The sequence below is a fragment of the Pseudopodoces humilis genome, chromosome 8 (assembly GCF_049639895.1).
Source record: "Pseudopodoces humilis isolate 2021_Gansu_Grassland_sample_001 chromosome 8, ASM4963989v1, whole genome shotgun sequence".
Lineage (NCBI taxonomy): Eukaryota > Metazoa > Chordata > Aves > Passeriformes > Paridae > Pseudopodoces > Pseudopodoces humilis.
In genome coordinates, this window is record NC_142207.1 from 32,900,555 (window position 1) to 32,926,081 (window position 25,527).

A 25,527-nucleotide genomic window follows, 5' to 3' on the forward strand; every position below is an offset into this window, starting at 1 on the left:
CGTCAAGGGTTGGAATAGACCTTTAATATGACTCAGTCCAGCTGTCAATCCAGCACTGCCACTGTAACTCCTAAACCACATCACCCAGTGCCTCTTAAACATCTCGAAGGGTGGTGACTCCACCACCTCCCTGAGCAACCTATTCCAATGTCTGACCACCCGAACAGTAAAAAAAGTTTTCTAATGTCTACTCTGAATATCCCCTTAATAGTTTAATAGCTTAAGGCTATTTCCTCTCATCCTCTCACTGGCATGGCAGAAGAGACTGGCCCCCACCTCACTCCACCCTCTTGTCAGGGACTTCTAGAGAGAGTTCCCCCGGAGTCTCTTGTTATCCAGACTAAACATCTCCTTCAGCTGCTCCTCACAGGAACATGACCAAGAAACTTCACCAGCTTCCTTGCCTTTCCCTGGACAAGTTTCAGCACCTCAATATCTTTCCTGAGCTGAGGGGCGCAGGACTGGACACAGCACATGAGAAGTGGCCTCACCAGTACCAAGTACAGAGGCATATTAACTTCCCTGGTCCTGCTGGACACACTATTTCTGACACAGGCCAGGTGCCATTGGCCTTTTTGTTCACCTGGGCTGGCTCAGGTTCACCACATGCTGGCACAGGGTCAGCTGCTGTTGACCAGCACCCCAGGGCCTTTTCCACTGAGCAGATTCCCAGTCACTCTGCCCCCAGTCTGTAGAGCTGCAAGGAGTTACTGTGGCCAAAGTGTAGGACTTCCATTGTTTAAGTAAAAAAAAAAAAAAAAGAGTTGATTAAATTAAAAAGTGAAGCTGATTAAGTAAAAATTAGGGCTTTCATAGACTCACAGAACTGTTTCGTTTAGAAGGGACTAAAAACACCATCTCGTTCCAACTCCCTACCAGGGACAGGGACAGCTTCCAGTAGACCAGGTTGCTCAAAGCTCCATCCAGCTAACACCTCCCGGGAGCGGGCATCCATAACCTTATTCGCTGTAAACAGTGAAGAAAAATGGGCGTCCTTCATCGTTTCGAAACACACCTTGGGGTTCTACCCGAAACCCCCTCACACCCCCCTCAGCTCCCCCGAACCTGTGGGAACCGAGGAGAGCTCAGCGCGGGCCGCTTCCGCCGCCCGCCCGCCGGGGGAGCCCGAGCGCCGCCCCACGTGAGCCGTGCCCACGCCCCGCGGAGGCACGGAGCGCCGGGCCAGCCGGGGAGGAAGCGCCGGGCCGGGCCAGGCCGGCGGCCGCGGGGCTGTGAGCGGCGGTGGGGGCAGGGGCGGGCCACAATGTCGCGGTCCGTTCTGCAGCCCAGCCAGCAGAAGCTGGCGGAGAAGCTCACCATCCTTAACGACCGCGGCGTCGGCATGCTCACCCGGCTCTACAACATCAAGAAGGTGCGGGGGGCCCCGGCGGAGGGGGGGGGTGGTGAACGGGGAGCCGCCCCGGCGAGATCCTCAGCGCCGCTCGGGCTGGCGCTCCGCTGGCCTTGCGGCTGTGCCGGCTGCGCTGCGGCCTAGCGGCGGGGCCCGGGAGGCTGGGCGGGAGCCGCGCCGCCGCCGCCTGGCCCGGGAAAGCGGGGGGGGGCCTGGGCTTTCGTGCGGCCGCCGCATCGATACCGGGAGAGAAGGATGAAGGAATGGAGGAGGCCGGGCCGATCCTGGCGGTGCTCGCAAGGAGCGGGGCCTGGTCCCGGCGCAGCCCTCGGAGCCGCTGCCGCCCCGCTGCCGTGCGTGACTCACACGAGCCGCGAGTGGGCAGCGCCGCGGGGCTTTTCCCACGCCAAAAGCTGTCGCTACCGTACGGAAAAAGGGGTTTTGGGTAAAATTAGTAAGTTGAATTTCGATATGTTCGAGGCGCGCGGTTGCTTAGCAGCTCCCGGCGTGAGATGGAGCGGGCGCTTGGAGCTGCCGCGGCTGCTGGAGCAGCTCCCCGGCTGGAAGTTGGTCGGTGTTGGCCTGGGTGGGGTGGCTCGGCGGTGCAGGAAGCCGTAGGTCTGGGTGTTGAGAGAAGGATGGGTCACGCCTTCGTGCTCGGTTAATTTCTCTTCTGGAGGTAATCGTTGTGCTTTCCTGTAGGGAAGAATGTAGTTCATGGCCACAGAATCATAAAATGATTTTGGTTGGAAGGAGACTTTGAAGATCATCTAGTTCCAAGCCCTGCACTGGGTGCTTGTATCCTTCCCAGCTTCATTTTCCTAAAGAGTGCTACGTCGTCTGAAAGTATATGGCCCCTCACACACTTCCAGTAAGGAATACTAGTTAGGATTTTATTGCTTTGCCTTGAACACAGTTATTTGAGAGGTTTTTCTTATTTCAAGGAGGATACTAGTTATTACCTAAGAGCAGTGAGTACACCTTTGTGGGTTCAGCACATTAAAATTTCAGCGCTGTTCCCATGCTGGGTTCAGCTGCAATGGCAAAGGAAGTTTTACAGTTCTAGTTGCTTACTTGGTCCTCTGACTTCTGGACCCAGGTTTCTGTCAGGAGTGACCCTGCCTGAGTAATCCAAGGTAAAGGATGTGTTTTGTCAAAGTTTTTTGCTCATATGGGAGACCAGAAGAAGTAAGGACTACCAAGTGCAATGTTGATTTTAATTGAGGTGTTTTTTCAGGGGAAAAAATCCAACAAACCAAGTGATTGAAGTATTTAGAAGTCAGCGTTCATCCAAAGCCATTTCACTGTTTTATATATACACTTGAGTGTTTCTGCAAATCTTCTTCACTGACATAAATAAGGCATTCTGACTGGATGATTGCAAATTCTGGTCTTTCTGAAAGGTTCCTTTTAGCCTGTAGTTTTGCACATTACAAAATCACTTCAGTTTAATAATGATAACAGTATAATTATACCTCTAACAAACAGAAAATCACAATTTACGGGTAAAACCATCAAAACGAGGAAGTTGTTTATGTGTGTTCTTGTTGCACTTTGAGAGAAATATCCCAGATGAAAAATGAGCAAGGGGAATTTCTCTTGAGCACAGCCCCTCTTTGTGGGGCAGGAAACAGAACTGGAGAAATTAAACCTGGTCTTGATAGCTCTGCCTTAGCCACTGTGAGTCTGGGCTCTGTTTTCATTCCCAGTGTTCTGATACAGGGACATTTACTCCTGTTAGATGGCCCAGTGCCTACAGACGTGTTTTTACTTGGCACTGTTGGATGGCAGAGTCCTGCCTGTGTTGTCCCATATGGTGGTGGCCTCTGCTGTTACTCATGTCTAAGAAGTGATGCAGGTGGACAGGTTCTCTGTAGGGGAGCATCAGCACTGGAGGCGACACCACTTTTTCCTGCAAATGCCATGAACCAAGTCCAAAATTGCTAGGTCTTGCATACAGAGAGAGAGAGTAGGCATGACCAAGTGGCTTGATTATTGTGTCATGTGTAGTTTTGCAGATATGGAGATGTCCCAGGCACAACTCTTGTGGAGTCATGTAGTGATTTGTGAATTCAAATAGTAGTTTTCTTCAGCTGCAGTCAGTACTGCTTGACAGGGGGAACTGGCTAGCTCAGATAGTGAGCCCAGAAATCTTGGGATTGATTATTGTATTTCATTGTGAGTCTCTCTTCAGCCCAGCTGCAGCATCGCTGACTGCTTGGAACACTTTAGTTTTGTTTATTCCTTTTTTTTGCTCTCTTTAAGCTGTCAATTCCAAAGCTGCTGTTTAAGATTCTGTCAGAGCTACCTCTGCTGAAGATGATACCAAAACTCAAGCTACTAGAAAACCACACAATATGTGGGTTTGCGGTTAAAGGAAATGGTTAAGACTTCTTTTTAATAAGAGGAAGTGAGAGATTGAAATGTATGTAGCAACAGTAGAGATTGCTGTAGATGCTGTCTAGAGAGTACAAATTTTCAAGGATTAAGAATTTTCTTAACTGTTAGAAACAAAGCAGGAAAATCTTACTTCACAAAGAATCACAGTTGTTAAAAGCAGTTAGAAACAATGATTCTTTATATTTCATCTTCCTATACAAAAGTCAGTTTTGTTGCTGTTGTGCTTATAGCTGATAATTGTTCATAGTTTCCTGTTTAATGACCTTCTGTGCCACTGTTGTCTTTTGAAACAGTTAAAAGTTTGTTGTTTTTAAAACAGAGTATCTGACTGGATTTTTTTTTTTTGTCTCTGAGCATGACATGGAAATTTGGAAAAGTGAAGTTACTAAGGTAATAGTGGATGATGAGACAGAATTTATATTTCCACCCTGTAAGGAGGTGGATTTTTTTGTTGCTGTTGTTAGTTTGAAGGATGGCTCTCTTGCTGCTTTCAGCTGTCCTTTGCATTGGGATCAGTATTAGTACTGAACTTAGAAATCTTAGCCTTGTGGTTTCTCTCTCTTGGTTTGTTCCTTCTGTTTTTAAAGAATTTAATCACAGTTACCTCTCTGTAACTTTTGTTGTTCCTTGCCTACAACTACAGTTCTATAAATCAAAGACAGCAGGGATTTTTCATGCCATCCTGGCTCAGATGAAGCTTGGATTTCATGGTTACCTTCCAGAGCAGACCAAGTCTTGTGTTGGTAAGGTTTGTGTAAATGCTACCATTACTGTCAACTGTTTTGCTTGAGAGTGGTGGCAGCAGAGAATAATCTTTTTTGTGGGCCCGTCTTTTGTTTATAAAGCCCTTGGATACCAGGATGTGTTTACAGTAAGAGATTTGATCTTGAAATACCTGAAGTAGAGATTTAGCCACAGCAAATCAAGGGGCTGTGATTTTGATGAGTGTTGAAGCAGTACTACAGTCAACAGGACTGTAGGGATGAAAGTCAAAGTTTTGAATTATTTAGAGTATATGTTAATCAAACATGATGAGTCTGTTATTTAGCATGAATTGCTTTGCTAGCAGTTTTCTGTTGTTCTTTACAGTATAGGTTTTACTTTTGTTCACAAGATATTTTAAAATGTCATTAACAAAACAAATTCTTTTGAGTTTCCTGATTTGATTACATAGTATCTAAAAAATGAGACTCTTAAACCAATTCTTAGATATGAACTGCATAATCAAACTGAAGTCATAGATACGGAACTTAATAACTGCAGAGGCATTAGCTGACTTTGTATTTTCTTTAAAGATGTAATAGTGGAAATACTGGATTTTTACTTATATTGAGGATGCTACTACTTATATTTAAAAGTTGTAAAAGCTAGTTGATTGTTTTATTAATAGAACCAGTCAATTAAGTGTACAGCTTTGTTCAGGCACTTGAGTGATTCTTCAGGAAACAGTGGAAGAGATTTTAGGTGACTGGAAAACCATGGGGAAGTTTCCAATCTGCAGAGCTCTGAAGTTTGGAATGGTGTAGGAATAGATCACCCTTTGGACACAGAGCTCTGTGCTGGAGTGCAGACCTTTGAGCTGAGAGGAAAAGCTCACCAATAATTTAGTTTTGAATTGTAAGACTGGTGTTGAACAGATAATGTCAGGTAATGTCTTCAGGTCACTGGGAAGTTTCTCAGGGTGGGGCAATATTGCTTCCACAGATGTCAGCAGTTCTTTAAAGGTTAAAATGGCAGTATATGTTTGTGTCTGTGATCTTGGAGGAATGGCTTATAGTACCGTCTTATTGATAAGCAGAGGAGGAAGCCCCAAACAAAGTCACAGTGCTGGCAATGAAAAATAAATTTATTTGGTCAGGAAGCAAATACCAACTAGTGATACTGTATCATACTGGGGTTTTTTCCACTCAGAAAAACAATTAAATTTGTAAAGAAACAGAAAACTTTGTAATAAAATAAGAACGTTCCATGATTTTTTCTAAAATATATGGAGTGGGCTTTAATTTTGCATCAAAAAATAGATGCCCAGAATTATCTTGCTTTGTTTCTTGGCTTACAAATACAAGTTACCTTGCCTTCCGCAGTCACTGTTCATTTTGTGCTAGCACAAAACCAAATCCAGTTTGAGTTGCAAGAGATTTTAAAGTTGTATGCAGAGGAGATACCACTAAAACGTAATAACAGTTCTCATTTGAGATTCAGAATAGACAAGGTTTTTCCATTGCCTTGCTTCTTTTTAAGATGTTATTTTATAAACTACATTGAGGAAACATTTTGTGGCAGTGAAACTTCTCTTAGGTTTTTTTTTTTATCCTTTGTGTTTCACTTGCCCCATATTTGATTAATAGAACCAAGTCCTTAAACAGGTGCTATAAACACAAGGGGACAATGTGAATTTATCATTGTACAGATCGTGTCAAACCCAGTACAATTCATTCATTCCCAAGGTGATGGGTCACTCAGCTTAGAAGATACTTTACATGTTGACTTCAGCAAGGCTGCTGACATGACCTCATCTGTTTGTTCTCATGAGCAATCTAAGGAAGTACAGTCTGCCTTAAGTTGTAATGATGAAAGCAGATGGATCACCATATTAGGGAGTGATTGTGAAGACCTCATTGTCAGATGGGGCTCTTGTTGGGGTATGTGTTACCTCTGGTTCCAGTCACTTTTTGCTTCAACAACCTAGATGATGGCTACAGTGTGCTTAATAAATTTATACGTAGGAAACTGGGACAGGCTACAGAATCTAATTGAAATTCAGCTTGAGCTTAGAAATTGTAGGTATGGTCTAACAGGCTTGGAGGTTGCTGAGCAAGTATGATTATAAGCTATATTGTGCTTAGTGGAATTTAAAGGACAAAACGAGAAGTAATGAGTTATCAAGTCTGGAGAAAATAGCTGGGAAAGGTTAGGGACATTCCAGGGCAAACAAGAGCCAGGTAAGTTTTGCTGCAAAAAATCAGGGATGACATGAGGTTATATAAATGTGTAAGATAATCGGAGGGGAAAGTAATCCTTTTGCTCTGCATCTCCTTCATTGAGATTCATTGAAAGCATATTTGATTGACCACTCTTTTCAAGGAAGATGTGGACAAAATGGAGAAAGTTCTGAGCAGAATAATAAGGACGAGTGGTGCAGAAAATTGCGCCAGTTAAAAAAAATTGGGAATGTTTTTTCAAGTCAGCTTATAAGTAATACAGATTTGTAAGTATTTAGGACTGCAGTAGAGAGGTGGGGAATAGTTTGTGCCATCCAGTATGACCGCCAGAGACCAAGAAGTGATGGATTAAGTTAAATATTGGAAAAGTGACTTTAATATTTGAAGAGACTTTGAGAATGTTTTTGAATGTAGCCTGTTCGAGACCTGTAAGTAAAGATTTGGCAGACATATCCCAGGAGCAACACAGATACAGTTGATTCTGCCTTGGAAAAGGAGAGCTAGGTAGGCAATTTCTTGTGACCCTTTCTAGCCTTTTCTTCTGATTTCACAGGGATTTACATTTTACTTAGTTGAATTTCTGAGTAGTGATACGCTAGGATTTAAAGTAAGGTGTATACTTGGTGTATACCAAATAATAATGAGTAAACGCAGGGAAGATGTCTTGCTTAGATCTAGGAAACACTGGACTGACTCTAACACCTTTAATTGCAATTTTGAATTGATATGAAGGTACATTATCTTTCAAATTTGGAACCCTAGTAAATAAAAAGTGCAACAGCTGTTAAATTTCTAATAATTTTGTGCCATACATTGGATATGTCCAAGGTCTTTAGAAAATCTTCATAAAGTAGTTACATAGAGACTTGGCTGAAATTATTAGCATAATTTCTATCAAGATACAGGTTTTACCTTTCATCAAGTATCATTTATATAACTACAACCATAAGTAATGTAATTTACTTAGTACTAGGTCACCCTAGCTATGCTGGTGTAGGACAGTTAAATTTTAGCCATCAAAAGTATTAAATTATACTCTAGTAATTTGTCCATGTGTGACCAACTAATTCATGCATCTTGTTGGATAAACTTTAAAAGAGGCAAGGCTTTATTCACAAAATTTATCTAGGAACAGCCTGTTTAATAATGGCTTCCACAAACTAAAATACAGGCAAGCAGTTGTAGGCTTAATCAGAGATATTAAAGCAAATGTAGTGTGAATCACTATTCAAAACAGCTCTTTATTGTTTATTCTCCTTGCTTTCCTTCTCAGTAGTTTTGCTTTTTCAGAATTGGAGATTGTGAGTTCATAATCTTAATTGTTTTAAATGCATGGCAGAAACAAAGAGTATATAGTAGGTTTTATCTTACAAGAATATAATTAATGCTGAAAGTATCTCTTTGAATGTTTTTTGATTTTTATATTTAGTATAATTTACAGGATGTGCAGCTGGAAACCAGACATGCAAACTTAGAGATATGTCTTAGCATGAAGTCTTTAATGCCAGCAGCTCTTACAAGAGAAGAACAGTTTTACTGTGCCTGCCTTTCTGGCCTATCAAAAGAAAGTGCTGTAGTAAACTGTAAATGGGACATACAAGAGCTATTCCTGTTTTTGAGTCTGAGGCATCCTGAAAGTATTTCCATTTACTAATCTAAGTTACTAACTTGGGGAATGGCATAGTTTTTACTGTCATTGAAATCTCATCAATTTCCTTGTAAAATTCAGAGTTTTTTTAGTGCAGATTGATTTGTAAATGAAACTTAAAGGTGAAGTGATTTGTTGACTAAGGTTATTTCAGTGTATGTTGTCACAATCAAGTGGAACTGTGCTTAGCAGTGTTTTATCTCAACTCTGCAGTAACAGCAAATCAAGATCTCTTGAGGTAATAAACACATTAAATTGCTGTAAAGTATGGTTTATGGTAATCTGCTAATGTAGGAGGTTTGGGGGATGAAAATCCCAAATTTTAATTCAAATGGCCCTGTTTCTCTTTTATTGGGAGACAGCCCTGCTGCTGATTTGGAATAGGTTGGGTTTAGCAACAACAAAAGAAAATAAATAATAGGTCTTACCATAATACAGTAAATATTTAGGCTTTATTTTTTTACCATCCTAAGTCATGTATTCAGCTGATACTTCCCAGTGTTCTTATTCAAGGGCACATAACAGGTTGATGTGAATGAGTGGCATGAGTGAAGTTCAGGGCTTTTAAATGCAAGTTTGGGGCACTGACTACTGACAGTGATTGTGCCTGAACATAAACTTCCTTTAATTAATGCCAATTCAGCTGCACGTATATAGTAATTTTGTTGATTGATGTTTTTTTTCTTCTCCTTCAAAATCCTTTGCCCTCAAGTAGGAAGTAAATTGTTACACTTAGGTTTTTGCAATGAGAGCTGTAACAGTATTGGGGCAAAAGGTCTCTTTACTGCATATTAATGTTGGTGTATTCTAGGCCAAAGGCAGTTGAACTGGATTCTGTTTTCCTGTTTAGAGGCCACTTATCTTAGATGTAGACCTTAAGCAGATTTTTGTGGTTGACTGTTTTCTTGTTGGCTGCTTCTGAATGAATACAACATAGAAGGTATAGATATGTAGTATTCTTAATTTTTAAAGTGAATTTAGTATAGGAGAACCTAATATCATCAAGTGAGGAAGAGAATCTGAATTTTGTTTAATAATAATATAATTATTTACCTCACTAGGGTAGGCAGGAAAATACTGCTTTAATTCAAACACATGACCTAGTGAAGCATGTGCAAACAGTGCATGTAGTCTGGTCTCTCTGAAGCTTGGTAACTGCATATGATAGTAAATCAGTATTGTGAATAGTGAACTTCTTAGCTATAGAAATGATATTTTTCTTGTTGGTAGTTGCACAGAATGGTGTACAGAATGACTTTAGTTAGTTGAGAGCTTATAATAGCAGGGTACTATTCTAAAGGTCTGCGAAAAGAAGTGCTGTGTAACTTGAAGGAAATCCAGCATCTGAGTCCATTAAAATTTTGTTTAAATTATGTAGATTAGTTTCTAACCGTAACTTTGCATGATCTTTTTCAGCATAGCTGTTTATCAGCTGTTTAGTAATATACAAAGGAATTCAGAGTTGACTGCTGTGAGATTCTTTGAGTATAATATTTTGGGGCTGAAGCAACTGGGATCCCATGGCTTCAGAACTGTATTCTGTGAATGCTGCACTAGTAAGACCATTTTAAATTTGTGAATTTTAGTTTTTATTAACTTTTTAATGCTCAAAATTGTAGTAATTCTGGGTTATGGGTTTTTTCCTAATAAAAAATGAATTGAGGAATGGTTATTCAACCCACATGGGGGTAAAAAAGTGCTGTCTGAGGCTGAGAAAGGGTCCTGGTTTTGGCTGGTGCTCAGAATTGTGTGAATACTGGAGAGCTGTATATGAGCAAGTGGCCTTTGTATGTTCTACCACAATGTTCCTACCCATTATAGATTTTATATTGACTAATACAACTATTAAAAGCAAAAACTAAATTTCTTACCTACATTCTAAAGCTATTGCCCTAAATTGTTGAAAATACTGTTCTTTTTAGAGCAAAATCCTCTTTATGTGTCTTACCACACTTTCATGTTTGTGCAGAAGTGCTAGGATTGGGGTTTGTATGTTCATTCTTTTATGCTTTGTAGAGTAAACTATAGGGAGTTTGAATTCTGTTCACAGTTTTGGGAGAGGTTTAACTTATGGAGACTGTTTTACCTGTGATGCTGAATGCAGGTAATTGTATGGATGAAAACTACTGATGCAACAACAGCTAGTGATCTGTTAATACCAGTTCTTATAAAGGAGCTGAGCTGCCGTGGAACATGGGAGAGTGAAGGAAAAAGCACTGACCCACTCGTTCAGTGACTTCTGTTGTCCTCTCAATTCAATCTAGGTAGGCTTGTACAGCTTTCTAGAAGCTGGAATTCTGGTGGTGTGTGTGAGGGATGCTTTTAGCAAATAAGAACTTTCTTATTATAGGTCAGTCTAGTGTTGTTTATTAGTAGGAAGAGTTACAGTTGCTTCAAGTATGATGTCAGCTAACAAACAATGGGAAGAAGCAAAGAAGGAACATGTTCACATGTATTGAGAGGATTGCCAGTTAGACTGAGCATAACACTTGTCTTTTCTGGGGGCTGAGTTCCTGAAGTCTCAGGAGGATGTGCATGTTGATGTTTTCAGATCTCTGTTTCCTTATGAGAGTGTATGTAAGGGCATGGGTAGAACATAAGTTTTAGTAAACATTTTGAAGAGCTGATTTATAGGATGGAAAACATCTGTTTCTAGGAAAAATAAGGAGTGTACGTGGAAGGAGTGTTTGAATTCAGACTGAAAAATTTATGAAGTCAACAGTGGCAGATTTCTTGTCTCCTACATAACAGCAACCTTATTGAAATTTAACAGGGTAGTAACAGCACACAGGTCATGAATACGTGTCAGTTAACTTGTTTTCTTAGCTATCCTTCTAGTAGAGAAAGTTACATGTTTTGCAGCAAGAACAACAAATTGAAATAACTTCATAAAGGTTCTGACACCCATGACACGGAGTTAATTAAAACTTCATAAATCTGAATCTCTATGCTTAATATGTAATGCCTATTTACAGTATAGTTTGTACTTTTGAATTGTATAGACTTTAAGGTGTGTACAGAATAGCCTTTTTATTGGCATGTATGGTTTGCTGCTCCAAGGAGATTGAAGCAACAGTTTAATATCTTACATATTGTGGATGTTGCTGAATTTATTTTTATTACAAATTCCTCTTGTATTATAGATATGATGCTGTAATAAAGTTTAGTACCTTTGTGGGAAATTTAGCATATATGAGCATTTTGATATCAGAATAGTACATGAGTATACATCATGATGGTCATGTACTACTAGTAGGTGTTTTAGAAACTTTCAATAATGACTCTTTTGTTGTTTTTTTTTCTTGGCTACCGTTTCTTTTTCAGGTATGTAAAACTTCACTGAGTGTCTCTCCTTTTTCCCCCTGTAGTTGCATGTGATGTTTGTTAACTTTTTTCCCTCTCTACCTGAACTTAGTTTGGAAGTACTATTAGTAGTTACATGTCTCAGTATATTCACAGTGCTTTGCACAATAGTAAAATTCTAATAAATAAGTGTAAAGTTGTTTGTGAGTATTAGAATAATCAACGTCCAGTAGAAAGTGTGCTGACTAGAGTAACAGATGGTTGTAATGTTCTCTTGGATGTAGGTATTAGTGTATTAGTTCACATAAATGTAATACTTTAGAATTTAAGAGTAATTTGTTTATATGTAATTTTTCTCTCTTTTTATTACACTGCTTTCCCAGCAAGGACAAGTTTGGAAGGTTTGCAAAGCTTTTCACCTTCCCTTTGCCCGCTTTCAGAATCGGTCTCATACTCCATGACTTCTGTCTCTACAGTCCACAGCTCGGTCATAGAAATCAATGTGGAAAAGTTTTTAAATGAGTTGCCATTCGAGTTCACTCTGTTGCGTAGAAACGCCTAGCATGTAATTTAGTTTTGCATGAGACGTGAAACTCCTTTGCAAACCCCTCTGAGGAAAATAAAACTAAATGAATATTTGAGAGAAATGCAGTTTGAGCGCATATTTTGTCATGTAAGTAATGCTGCTTTTAGTATGTTACTCCAAATGAGATGGTATCGCATGGCTCACTAGCCAGAGTAGCAGAGAAATAGTGTGTGACAGCATGCACTGTAGCTGGCAACAGTAGGTGCTTCCTCAGGTGTCTGTCCAGAGAAGCTGTTCTGATCCATCTACGTAAGTTATTTAAGAGACCTAACAGTCGTGACTTCACATCAAAATTTAGTGTAACTTTTTGACTGCTGCTTTCAAAGCTCAGCCTATGCTGCTCTAGGAATAAAGAACACGAGTAAAACTTCAGTTCCTAGTTGAGGAAATAGACTATGTTAGGCAAATATTGGTGGTTTGATTGTGGGATGGAAAATTGTCTTACAGTTAACAATTGGAAAAAAAATTAAATGCAGATTGGTGGTGGGGTGTTTAGTTTTGTTTCACAAAGGATAGTTTAATCATTTAATGTGCCCAGCACTGTCCTCCACAGATGATGACATGATTGAGTTTTCTAACAGTTTGTTAACTCCAGATGAATACAATACTACCTCAAACCAGGAATAGCATTAAAAGGAAACATTTTTTTTTCTCCTTCTTTTAGGACTGAGTTTTTTCCCTCACTGCTGTTCTGCACTAACTGCTTTGATACTTCCATGCATCTTTTTCAGTAGAAGAGCATCTCTGTACTGTTTCCCATTGCATATTTCAGCTGTGACAGTCCCTGCACTTTTGCCTTTCATTTTATCACATGCTCACTAAAAGCAAACAAACAAAAAGAGGAATCTTTCTAGTTTGTCTTCAGATTTGCAACTATCACTTAGCTTTATATGGATAATTGTGTTTCTACTTCATTTTGTATTGTATTTTTTTATAGGCATGTGGTGACCCCAAAGCCAAACCATCCTATCTTATTGACAAAAACCTGGAATCTGCTGTCAAATTCATAGTCAGGAAGTTTCCAGCAGTAGAAACACGCAACAACAACGTAAGTAATCAAATGGCTGTATAACTATTTTTCTCACTACTCTTTCAGCACAGTCTGAGAGGTTTACATTTTCTTATAAAGCATCTGATGCTGACAGTTGCAGTTGGAATATAGTTGTTGATTCAAATGTCTGACAGTATACTTGAGAAGGAGCTATCTTTAAGGAGAGAATATTGTACTGTAATTCTGGATGGGTTTTGTTAGGATAGGACTCTTTCTGGTTTTCTTTTTGCCTGCTCTCTTCTATTCCATTTCAAAGAATTGTCAGTGGGAAGAAATCCTTGGAAAAATCATGCCTTACTTTAATAGGAAAAGTTCCTGGCAACCAGACTGATTGCAGAAGATGAAAATTGCATAACTTTATTTGTGATGTGTCCTAACCAGCAGATCAGTAAAAAACACCTGGCTGCAAGGTGGGAAGAAGTGTTTGTACTTTACAGGTACCCTTGCCTATGGAGTCAGTCCCTGTGGGAATAAAGAATGCTTTAGTCCATAAGGAGAAACATTGTGAAATACAAACATATGGAAATATAATTGTTTCCTCCTCATATAGTGAGTTCAGTTGCAGAAGTAAATTATGTTTTACCTTTGAGTGACTCAGTATTGCTGAATTTGACTTTGAAGCCTTTTTTTAGTTATTATTAGGCTAGAGGCAGGCATTTGAGCAGGTGATGTACACTTGTTTCCCTGTTTCAGTTTGAAAGATAAGAGTCCTTAAGATATTTGTTTTACCTGATTGTATTTCTTTCCAAAGGTGGAAAGTGGAGGTAGGTGTTGGGTTTGCATGTTCCCTTCATGCAAGAGCTTGCCTGTGTGCTTGGGAGATTTAGGCTTGCTTTAAGCATTCAGGTTTCTGTAGAATGGTAGTGGTGATAGCAATGAGAATAATTAGTTTCTTTTACATTGCCATCTCAAATTTGTATGTAATGTCTCCAGTAATATCAATGGGGAAAAGTCAAAAGGAACCAGAAAAAAATCTTTACCTTGTGGAGGAAACAATTCCGTGAACAGCGTGCTTTTTCACTTTAAAACTTGTACATGCTTTGTACTCTTTAATATTGCTCATCTTTGTATTTGATTGTGTTAGTAGCAAATATAGAAATTTATGTAAAAATAGTAAATCTGCTAAACCACTGTTGATAAATCCTTCTGTATTCTCTAAGCTTGGGTGGCAGATCAACCATTAAAAGAAAATGTACATAAAGTTTTCTTACTGCAGTTGTACGTATGCTTTAAATGTCTTCCAGTTATTGATTATGAATTTGGAGTTTAACTAATGATAGATATTTAAGGATTTGGTGCTGTGAAGTTTATGGAAAGAGATCAAAGAAAACTTGCTATATTTTGACCATCAGAGTTTCTGAAATAGGATACACATAATGTTTTGTCACTGCTGTGTATTTATTTAGTATGAGCCAGCCAGGCCTGTGTTTATTAAGCAGAGTTGACAAAAGCCTACCCTCATTTGAGTGGTTTTGAGCATGTTTTAAAGGAGGATTTTGAGCTCTAGCAATAGGCAGCTGGGGTTTCTGTCCTGTAATCAGAGCTGACAGCATTTTGCATTTACAGATGTTTCCCATAGAGTGTTGTCACTCTCAAATGAAAAAAAGGGTGATCAGAGATTTAAAAGGGCAAGAAGCTAATTGGAACAGAGACACATTGATTAAAGAAATATCACAAAGGATTACCGAAGTGGAAATAGCTAAGAAGTCATAAGTTGTGTTTCCTCCTAGCGGTGAAAATTCCAGGACACCCTTTCAGGAAAGGGTTTTGGATTTTGTATGCTCGAGTGCAGCAGTTGCTACTGCCTAGCACTGTGTACCTATGCTTTTAACATGTCAGTAGGTGATGGTGCTGATCAAGCTTGCATTCAGTTTTAGAGAAAAGACAGTGCCAGCTTTTTAAATATTTTTGGACCTATTTTAGCTGGTTTTTTCTCAAGTATTGTCATTTACAGTGTTTTTTGTGCCTTAAAAATGAGCCACACGTTTTATTGAAGAGGATGAGCAGTGTTTGCTATAATCAGATGATCCTGAAAGGCATGAATTTTCATTCTGTTGAAACAAGTAATTCTGTTATATTTGCTATTGATATCTTACATCTTTATCCACAGAAAACAGAGTTCCTGGTTTTGTTCTTCCTTCAGTGTTTGACATGATGAGTCGTCAGAGCAATGTCTGACAGTTGCTGATTTTCAGTATTGTACTGAAAGTGAAAGTTTGTGGACAGTTCAAACAGTGAAGTGGCTGATGAATCCTTGCTGACCAGGCTGGAAAGTTAAATGGAGTAGTTTATCTTCCAAAGGATTAATTATTGATAACTCTGCACCTTACCAGTTCATATCTCTCTCTCCCATTGTTTGAGGGCAGTCTCTGTGATGTCTTACAGTTGCCCTTTCTTTTCCAATAACCATTGTGAATCACATAATCTTGAATTTGTGCAGGCTCTTAAACTGTTAATGAAATAGACCACCGAGGTAGTATTGCTGTGCACTGTATGGAATAACCTGCAAAGAAAGGAATGTATATAAACAAAATCTTGAATGATTTAGAAAATGAGAAACAAGAGAGATAGAGTCCTGTTTGAAAGGAAAGTTTCTTCTGTGTTTGGGGGAGCTTTACTATTTCTAATTATTTCAAATTGAGTAAAGCTTTGTCTTGAAAACAACTTCTAAACTTCATTGGGCTTCCAAAAACTTTATAGCACCATTGTTCTTGGTCAGATCTGTGCTTGTATTGACTCAGAATAGCATTTATTGTTACTGAATTTCCTGGCCTAACTTCAGAAGGAAAGTTCCAAAGTAAGGGATGCAGAAGCAGCCTGATTTTTCTGACAGCTATTTAGACTTCTTCCTCTTGAAAGGGTGTACAGGTGAGGTTCTTGTCACAGAGAAATTGAAAGAGAACATACTGAACTCAAAAACAGTGTTAAAGAACCTAAAAGTTGCTCTGTTTTCAGTCAATACCTTTAAAACCAGAATAATATACTTCACAGTGGGGAACTGAAGATACAGAGACAAAGGAAAGGAATTTTTTTTAGTTTGTGAGTAGGACTTCATAAATCTGCTGCCTGTGCAGATAAAGCTCCATGTCTTTGTATCATGAAGTTGTAGCCCCCTTTCTGCTTTCCCAAACACTATATATGACAAGTAGTGAGAATATCTGCCTTCTTTCTTGAAGATATGTTTTTCATGGTTTGTTCCTCAGCAATTTCCTTGTAGAAAAACTTTTATTTTTACATGTCTCATGGAAAAATTGAGGTTCAGTCATTCCTTGGCACAAAGCAGAACAGTGAAGCATCACTATGAAGTTTATAAAGGTATGGTTAGTGAGGTAAAGATCTGCTTTACAGATAATGCTAGTCTTCATCATCTAGTAGGTGTGTTCTCAGTATTGTTCATACCAATTCAATTTGTGTTTTGTATTGACTAAATTTCTGTTGCATTGTGTCCGTGGGGACTGGAAATAAGAACAGTTGAGAGCAGAGGACAAGCAGTGTGAGCATTTGTAGTCTACCAGGGTCAGGATCTTGAATTAGTTAATTTTAGTTTTTGCATTTTTGCCTTTTCTCTTTTAGATCACAGTGGGTGTGTGGTTTGCCCCCTGTGTCTTTCACAGTTTCACTTCATAACGAGTTGGTTATGCAGCAGATTAGATGGATGTGGGAGAGGTGTTGTGGCACAGGGCATCTGAACCTCCTTGGCTAAAGCTTATTAGAAGTCATCAGTGCATGCTTTTATTAAATGTTTTCTTCTATTAAAAAAATGAAAACCCACACTTTAACACTTTATGATTTTTAATTTGTGATAGGTGCTTCAAGTAGTTAATCTTTTTCAAAACACTTAATACAAATAATAACCTGATTTTCAAAGCTTTTTCTTTTGGCCCCTGCAAGTGGTATGGTACATCAAGGAAAATGTAATTTGTTTGCTTGCTTCTAATGAAACATTTAGTACTGTAATTTTCATGACACTAGTGAAGATAATTTAGAAACTGTCATCTCTGGAAAAATAACTTTGAGGTCTCAGCTCTGTTGCCTCATGTATTGGTAATCTCTTTTCACTAGTCATTTATTTTTGAGGAAATCATATGGTCATTAAAGCTATCACAGCTGTTTTCATAAATCTAACTTAGATTAAATCTATCTCCATATTCAATAAATGTTAATATTTTTCTATACCTTTCTGGAGTGTGAAATCTCTTGCATGGAAGACTTGGCTTTTCAGATAACTTACATCTTGCTTAAGCAAAAAACCCCAGATTTCACCAGAAAACTTAATTGTCCTTTTCTAAGAAGATTAAAACCTTTTCCAGGTAAGGGGGTGCCATGCACAGCTGCTTTTTCAGCTCTGTTCTTGCTCAGGGAGCTGATAGTGGTAAAGGACTGCAAAAGAGATAAATTTTCCAGAAGTCACTGAGGCAGCAGTTCAGGTTATGGGTGTTCCCCCTGCATGAGTGAAGTCAGATGATGAGCAATTATTCAGGACACTCTGTTCATCTATGTATGAACAGTTAAGATGTCTTATGCTTGAGAATAGAACATACTGATAGTTTATTTCATGAGAAAATGCAAAATATCTACAAATAATAAAATTTCATCTACATTTTTACTAAAAAGTCATTCAGAATTGAAATTGCTCAGCTAATGCCTTGATCTGATACTACTATACTTACTGTCCTGGTTTTGTATGCAGTAACATGTCTGATGTCTTCAATTGTTAGAGGTGTAAGACTGACTTAAAATGATGTATCCTATATAGCAGAAGATAGTGTATAAAGTTTTTCAGTCTAACAGTCATTTGCAAGTGAGCATTTTTTTAATAGCAATTCTAAGAGGTCATGTGGGATCCTGAAATCTCTTCAAATTGTTTCACCAAACAGAATTCTCATAATGTAAAGTATTTTTTCAAAATAGTAAGTGTTGTTAGCTACAAAGTTTATTTTCTTGGTTTGGCCTTTGACTGGGCCTGAATTTGAGTTAGAATAGCATCTAAATATTGTATTTTTTTATCATTATTTGTAATAAATCATTGCAGAAGGCTGCTGTAAGTCATGTAAGTCCATACAAGTCAGTTGCCAAGGTAAATCAATAATCAATCTTCCTTGCTTGTTGCTTCATGGTGTCTGCAGTTCCTGCAGAGGAGTGAATGTGTGCAACACTTTACCCTCTCCTTCATCCAGTAAAACTCTCTTTGCTTTAATGATTGATAGTTTAAGAGCTTGGCCCTTAAAAACCAAGAAAACAAACAAAAACAAAACTCCAACTGAGATGGCACTCAAATATAAAAATGTAAAAATATAAAAATACAAAAAAATTGTATGAATTGTAAAAAATATTGCAAAAATTGTAAATGAAGGTGAGAGAATAGGGAAACTTTCTTATGGCTCAGAGGTAGATCAGTTTTTAAAGAGAAGCCTCCCTGCTCCAATTGTCTTCCATTATTAATTTCCTGGGAATGGTAACAGTTATGGACCATCACAGGTGGTTATTTCCTTTTCAAAACATTTAGTGCTAGAAACTTGAAAACAAATGAAAATAGATCTTGTGGTAGACATACATTAATTAGTAAACACGTTAAATATTCTATTTTATCTTTTTATATGCAGCACAGTACTTCAGAAATAGCTCTTAATTGGGAATAAGAAAACCAAGGACACATCCATCATTCTGGAGTTAATTTACAGAATTTAAAACTATTTTTTTTTCATTTTGTTAGATGCTTTTATATTTCCCTGCTGTTCTGCTATGGATTTTGTAGGCACAGAGCTTTGTTCAAATTAATTGAGTTTTTCAAATGTTTGTCTAAAGACTCTGTAGGTGACAAGCATAGTGAGTATAACAAATGACTGTAAGAATACTGGCAGTGATGATTTACCTCTCTCTCCAGAAATTTAACAGTCAGAATTTATAATACTGCTTTTTGGGACTTCTATTCCAGCTGGCAAGATTGAGTTGATGGTATTTTTGCTGAGGACATGATAATATCTATGGTGTTGGATTGTATAAAACAAATACAAGTGTTTAATGATCAGACTTGCAGGAAAAAATATCACACTGATATAAAAAGCAGAAAATTCGCCTTCCTACTGCATATTTGCAGATCATGAAATAAGACATTTATTCACATACTGCTGCTACCAGTCAATTAAACATAATAAAAAAATGCAGGACTAGGGGTACCCTTTGTTTTTATACACATAAGACACTCTGAACTCTGTGTCTTGTATTTTTCATGAGCCATTGTATTAAATTGGTATTTATTCACATGATTAGTATGTCAGGGTTGCATCATTTCTCCCTTTTCTGAGCCATCGTGTTCATATAAGCTTTAAGTGAGGCTGTCTTAGATTTTCAGATTTTTTTTTTTCTTCATCTAATGTACTTTCTCTGTTTACATAATTGACTGTGCAGGGTATTTGGGATTTAATATAAAGAAGGAAAGGCACAAACTAAAGATCAATTCCTTCTCCTGTAGGTAATATATTCACAAAGTGTTAGTTCCACTCTTATTTATAAATAATATTCAAACATGATCAGAGATGTGTTATTTTGTTAATAGCCAAAAGAAATAATCTCAGATTATTATTAAAAACTTGAGAGTTTTTTTGATCTTGCCATATTATGCTGAAATTGCTACTGGTTTTCGTAGCTATTAAATCTAATTCACATCATTCAACAAAAATACTGTTGGTATAATTTGTACAAATTCTCTAAGAATAAATAAACCATATACAGTTAACCAGTCTACAAGGCATAGTCAGCTATAGTAAAAATAATCTTTTGATGTTTAAAGATTTATTTCTTCAGTATATCCTTTCTTAGGATATACCTACTTTTGTTAGTTATTCGAAACTTTCAATAACGAGTTGCAGGCTAAGGACAAAAGCCTCAAATCAAATACAAATCAATATAGCACCAGCAACTTCTAAACAGATGTTAGGAAATTAGTAATGGAAAAGAGCTACACCCACATTCTTGAATGATAAAAAAATCAAATAAACATCCAAGACACTGCATGCCTCGTAAGCTGTTCTTCCAAACATCACTGATCAGGCTGTGCTCTATAAATTGAATTATTTGCCCTATACTGATATAACAGTCAGTTTATATATTGTTTTATTTCAGTACTACTATTTTAAATAAAAGTTTACTGACCCCTTCAACACTCAGCATTCAAAGAATGATCATCTCAACTCTCTAGGAAAGTTTTAAGTGTACTTAAGTTTACATCACCTTACACTTTACGTGTACATCACTTAAGTGTGACTATTTCTGGGAATATAGGTAACAAGGTAAGAATGCACAGCAGTGATTCCATAATCCTTAGCTGAGTGTGGCAAATACCTCCCTATACTCAGTAAAGCTTCACAGAACTTCTGAAAATTTATTACTTCTTCTGCAATCAGAGTTCTCAACACCATCTCCCTTTTTGCCACATCTCCCCATTTCACTTGTTGTGGCTTGAAATTGAATGTCCTGCAGGAGTGGACATTCAGTTGCTGTTTGGTTTACCAAAAATAGGTGTAGTGTACAGCAACCTATAATCTTGAGAGTCTCCTTTAGCATTGCACATTGCTTACCATGAGTTAGGATTGCAATGCAGAAAATGTTGTTAAGGGGGTGTGCAGTGGTAGTGAGTTCTGCTTTTGTTTTTTCTCTGCACTAGAAATAATCTTACTTGTGGATCACACCCTGTCGTCCCTTCCTGAAAATTCGTGACAGGGCTTTTCAGATTCATCTGGTTCACACTTGTATTAGTTGCACAGAAAAAAAACTCTATTTCTGCTTAGTCTTCTACAAACTGGCAAGAAATGCTTGAAGTGCTAGGGCCAGGGTGCAAAATTAAAACCACGCATCTTTAACTGAATTTTCATTGTGTAAGAACTGTTGAGTGATGGAGCAGCCCTGAAAGTACAGAGCAGACTTTCCTCTGGAGCGGATCCAAGTGTAGGCACAAGCTGGTCTGGAGGTGTACTGGAGCTCTGGAGTCTGTGCGTGATGATGCCGCACGCTTCACTTCTTGAGTTTAAGTTAAAGCTATATACTGGAAAAAGTATAGCTTTAATCCTCATGCTGAGAATCAAAATACAAGTTGTGGGATTTGAAAACAAAGATTTTTTGTACAGCAGCAGATTAAATGGAAGTAATCTATTTCCTGGTGCATGAGATTTATCAGGACAAGGTAAAAAATAAACACATGTACTTGCATCTCAGTTAAGCCTTGGTTGATGCCTGTGTGAAAGAAACTTAAATAATATATGGGCAGGCATTCAGAGTTCAATCCTTTGCAATGGTTTAAGAGTAGGCAGGAGTATTTTATAATGTAGCTGTTCTGATTTGCTGTCTTCCTTAGCAATAATGAAAGTGTTATGGCTCAAGACTTCTAAACAATCACCATCACCTCTAAAAATTCAGAGGAGAGAAGCAAACTTTATTTTACATATGATACCTAGTTTTGATCCAGGCAGTTAGTTTTACAATTAGAGAAATTTTGATGCTGTACATAAAACTGAGAATACATAGCATAGCTTTATAAAAGAGAGCAAGCTGAAGAAGCATACTCTGTTCTAACCTCTCATGAAAATAAGCTAATCAATTTGAAGCAATTTTTTAATCTGTCTTATATATGATTGCTCTTATTGAGAAAAAGATGTTATTTCACTTGGTCATCTTTAATTTAAAATCTTGCAGGTTTTTGGAGGGCACTTCTTCCTATTGTGACTGCTTTAACTCATTCCAATTCCTGTATCTGGAAGGAGACATAATTTGTAGCTGGATATTGCCAGTTCAGTATTTGGATACTTGCAGTGCTGTGAGGCTGTCATACATAAATAAATAGAATGGCTGTTCACTAACAGCTGATTTTTTGTGTTCTTAATTGTCTAAGTGATCAATCTGATTCCTTCAGAAAATTGTTTTTAAAAAATGGTATTTCATTGTCTGTTTGAAATATATAAAAAAATAAGTCCATGTGAATTATTTTACCTTTGTATTCACGTTTGCCTCTTCCATTTTATCCACAAGTGTCTAATGCTAGTGTTTTGCTTCTTTTATGTTTCTTTATTTTGTTGCTTTTGTTTGAATGTATTATTGTGTTTATATGGAACTGGTCAAAGAACCGTTACTGTATTTTATGTTTGTATCTACATTTTATTTTGCATGCTTAACGTGGCTTTGCCTGGATATTCTTTTTGGTAAGTTCAGAATTTAAAAGCATAATGTTTTTCTGCAGTAAAGTTTGTAACCTGCCACCTTATTTTCTTCCACCTCAAGTAACATAATTATTTTGGTTTTGGCGTATTGATTTGTGCTCATGTACTGTTCTGCTTTTGCGAATTATACATATGATAACATAACACTTTTCCTAACTACCATTTTCATCTCTAGCTGAGCTAAACAATATAACTCTGGTACTAATGGGTACTAATGTAACTTTTATCTTCAAAATGTAGTTGGCAGCTGTTAAAATGATCAGTGCTGAGAACTCTGTGTGAATTTGACACATGCAGAACCTCAGTCTTAGCAAACCATGTTACAGCTTCTTTGCATAGCCTGGTGGTTACTCTGCGCTTCACAGGTATTACTTTTCAGCAGTCTTCTCAAGATCTTCTAAGAACAGTGTGCATGTTTATGTTTCTCTTTTAGCAACAGCTTGCTCAGCTCCAGAAAGAAAAATCAGAGATTTTGAAGAACCTGGCATTATACTACTTCACGTTCGTTGATGTTATGGAATTTAAGGTAAGGTATTACAAATGTGTAAGTTCTGTCACATTAGGTTTCTGTAATTTTATTCATGAAATAACACTAATGAAATAGCTGAACTTGAAGATCTGTTCTTCAAATTAAAAAAAATGAAGCTCCCTCAGTAATTGTAGTAATGTGATTTAATGATGTCTTTTTAAACTAAAGTTGTTCCTTTGTTTTTCAAGGACCATGTCTGTGAGCTGCTAAACACTATTGATGTTTGCCAAGTCTTCTTTGATATTGTAAGTTTCTAGGTTTAAATTTTCAAAAATGTTTCCATTCAGAGTCCTGTGGGGAGAAGAACTTACTTTTGTTAGTCCAAGAAACATCACCTCTCTAGTTATAAATGCAAGAGAAATAAAAACAGTGCACCTAACTTTTATAATAGAGAGATAGACCTTTCTCAGTAGGCTTCTTATGGTCAGTAGTAACAGTATTGTTACCAGACATAAAAATTTTTCAGGAATTTTTGATTTATTGCGTCTGCAAGTTAATTCATAGTCATCTGTATACTTATGCCTTGTGAGATTCACAAGACAAGACTATTACTGGTGTCCACCTAAGCTATTCCAGGAGGTCACTTTTGGGGTTGACTAAAGCAACTACAAAAGCATCTAAAAGTCTTATATTTGAAACAAAACCACCACCCCCGCCTCCCCCCCCTAAAAAAAAAAATTAAAAAACAAAACAAAGAAACACCAATAAACAAACATAGGAAAAAAGCACCCAAAAGAAAGCCTCCAACACCTTTTCCTGTTGGTTTCAACTTTATTAATGTTCTTAACGTCACCTTGTTAGTTTTTGTCATTATTCTAAATTTGACCAACTTGGATTCATAATATGAAAAAGGAACAGGTATGTGTTCTGTGGAATGATGTTACAAGGCCAGTGGGATATGTGCTAGTCTTTTATATTAGGGTCTTATTAAAATACAGTTCATAGGCACGACACTGCTGACTGCTTAGTAAGCAAGAGAAGTTTTCCTGTTTGTCAGTTAATCTGTGACACTTAAGCCTGGAAGAATTTAATTGCTTTCATGAGTCCAAACAGTTGTGGGAATCTGATGAATAAATTAAGGTTATAGAGAGTCATAATCCACCAGAACAAGAACTTTATTCAAAGGACAGCCCATTGTATTTAAAAATGCTGAAATGTAAGGAAAATGGAAATGCAAGGAAAAATGTTTTGTGATTGTTTCTAAAAGTTTTTAAATTATAATTTACTGGTTCTCATTTCTAGACTGTAAATTTTGATTTAACAAAGAACTACCTAGATTTGATTATAACCTACACAACTCTAATGATACTGCTGTCCCGAATTGAAGAAAGGAAGGCTATCATTGGATTGTATAACTATGCCCATGAAATGACACATGGAGCGAGGTAAATAATTTATTGTATAAAAGACATGTGTAATGTTAGTGATAGTAACAGCTACCTCAGTGAATTGTTTGTTTTTGCTTTTAGTGACAGAGAATATCCACGCCTTGGCCAGATGATTGTGGATTATGAAAACCCATTAAAGAAAATGATGGAGGAATTCGTACCTCACAGTAAAGTATGTAACTTCTTTTCACAGGGATGCAGTAACCTCAATTGGGAGAAACAGATAAAAAGTAAATAGCAAGTGTTTGTTTTGTTAAAGGCCATTTGGTATACATTTCACATGAGATTTCTGCTTACATTGAATGTCTAGGGCTGGGGATTGATACCCTATTAAAAAGCACAACCTGTAGAAATACAGAAACTATAAGGCCCATTAGTAAGGTGCCATTTTATTAACTAAGGATTAGAAATTAAAAATCAGTTGCGGTTCATCTGAGAACAGCTACTTCTGTGTTTTGTGTAGCCTTGTAGCTTGAAATTAAAGAGATTCACAGTGTTTCTGTGAAGTTGATTATTTTGCCATCCTAGATGAATGTGATTTTCTATTTTGTAACCTGAGCAGTTTTGCTTTGGGTTGTCCTTCAACTGGGAATCCTGGAGATCACCACTGCCTCTTTAACAGGTGCTCCTGTACTCAAAAGCTGACACTCTGCTGAGTTGCCTTTACTGAGTTAAAGGAGCTCAATTCCTTTCTGTACAGATGTTTCTAAATTTCTATTCTTACACTATTGGTTGTGTTGTAGTTCTGTGATGTTTTATCTAGGCTGTATTTTTATATAAGAATACCTTGGAAAAGTTACAGAAGCTTTGCTGAAGTCAAAGTATATCCTGTTTTATCACTTCCCATTTGTTCACTAGATCTGCTATTCTGTCAAAGGAAACTAGATTTCTCTGGTCAGGATTGACCAACTGTTATAAAGATGTTACTTTCTAGGTGCTTGCAAGTTAATTGCCTAACAATTACACCTTAGTTTGGAATCTTTGGCACTAGCTTAAGTTACCTTCTAAGTTATTACCTAAAGTTTTTAAGGTTTGAGTTTTTCTTTACCTGTTTTGAAGTTTAGGCACTGGTTGTGTTTTTCTTCTCTAGTTTTCTTGAGATTTTTCTCAATTTCCTTAA

General features: G+C 37.6%; 1 protein-coding gene across 4 annotated transcripts in view; it reads left to right on the forward strand.

Annotated features, from left to right (window-relative positions):
* The first annotated feature begins 1,169 nt into the window (after positions 1-1,169).
* The window catches only part of NCKAP1 (NCK associated protein 1), a 58,289-nt gene continuing 33,931 nt past the window's right edge, over positions 1,170-25,527 (forward strand). The window contains exons 1-7 of one of the 4 annotated variants that reach the window (XM_088058857.1): positions 1,170-1,372; positions 12,028-12,045; positions 13,168-13,278; positions 22,924-23,016; positions 23,208-23,264; positions 24,262-24,404; positions 24,489-24,579. In XM_088058857.1, the coding sequence (XP_087914983.1) occupies positions 1,265-1,372; positions 12,028-12,045; positions 13,168-13,278; positions 22,924-23,016; positions 23,208-23,264; positions 24,262-24,404; positions 24,489-24,579 (621 nt within the window). In that variant the 5' untranslated portion in view covers positions 1,170-1,264. The remainder of the gene's footprint in view (positions 1,373-12,027; positions 12,046-13,167; positions 13,279-22,923; positions 23,017-23,207; positions 23,265-24,261; positions 24,405-24,488; positions 24,580-25,527) is intronic. The other 3 variants (XM_088058858.1, XM_005528918.3, XM_014257785.2) reach the window with 3 other exon arrangements.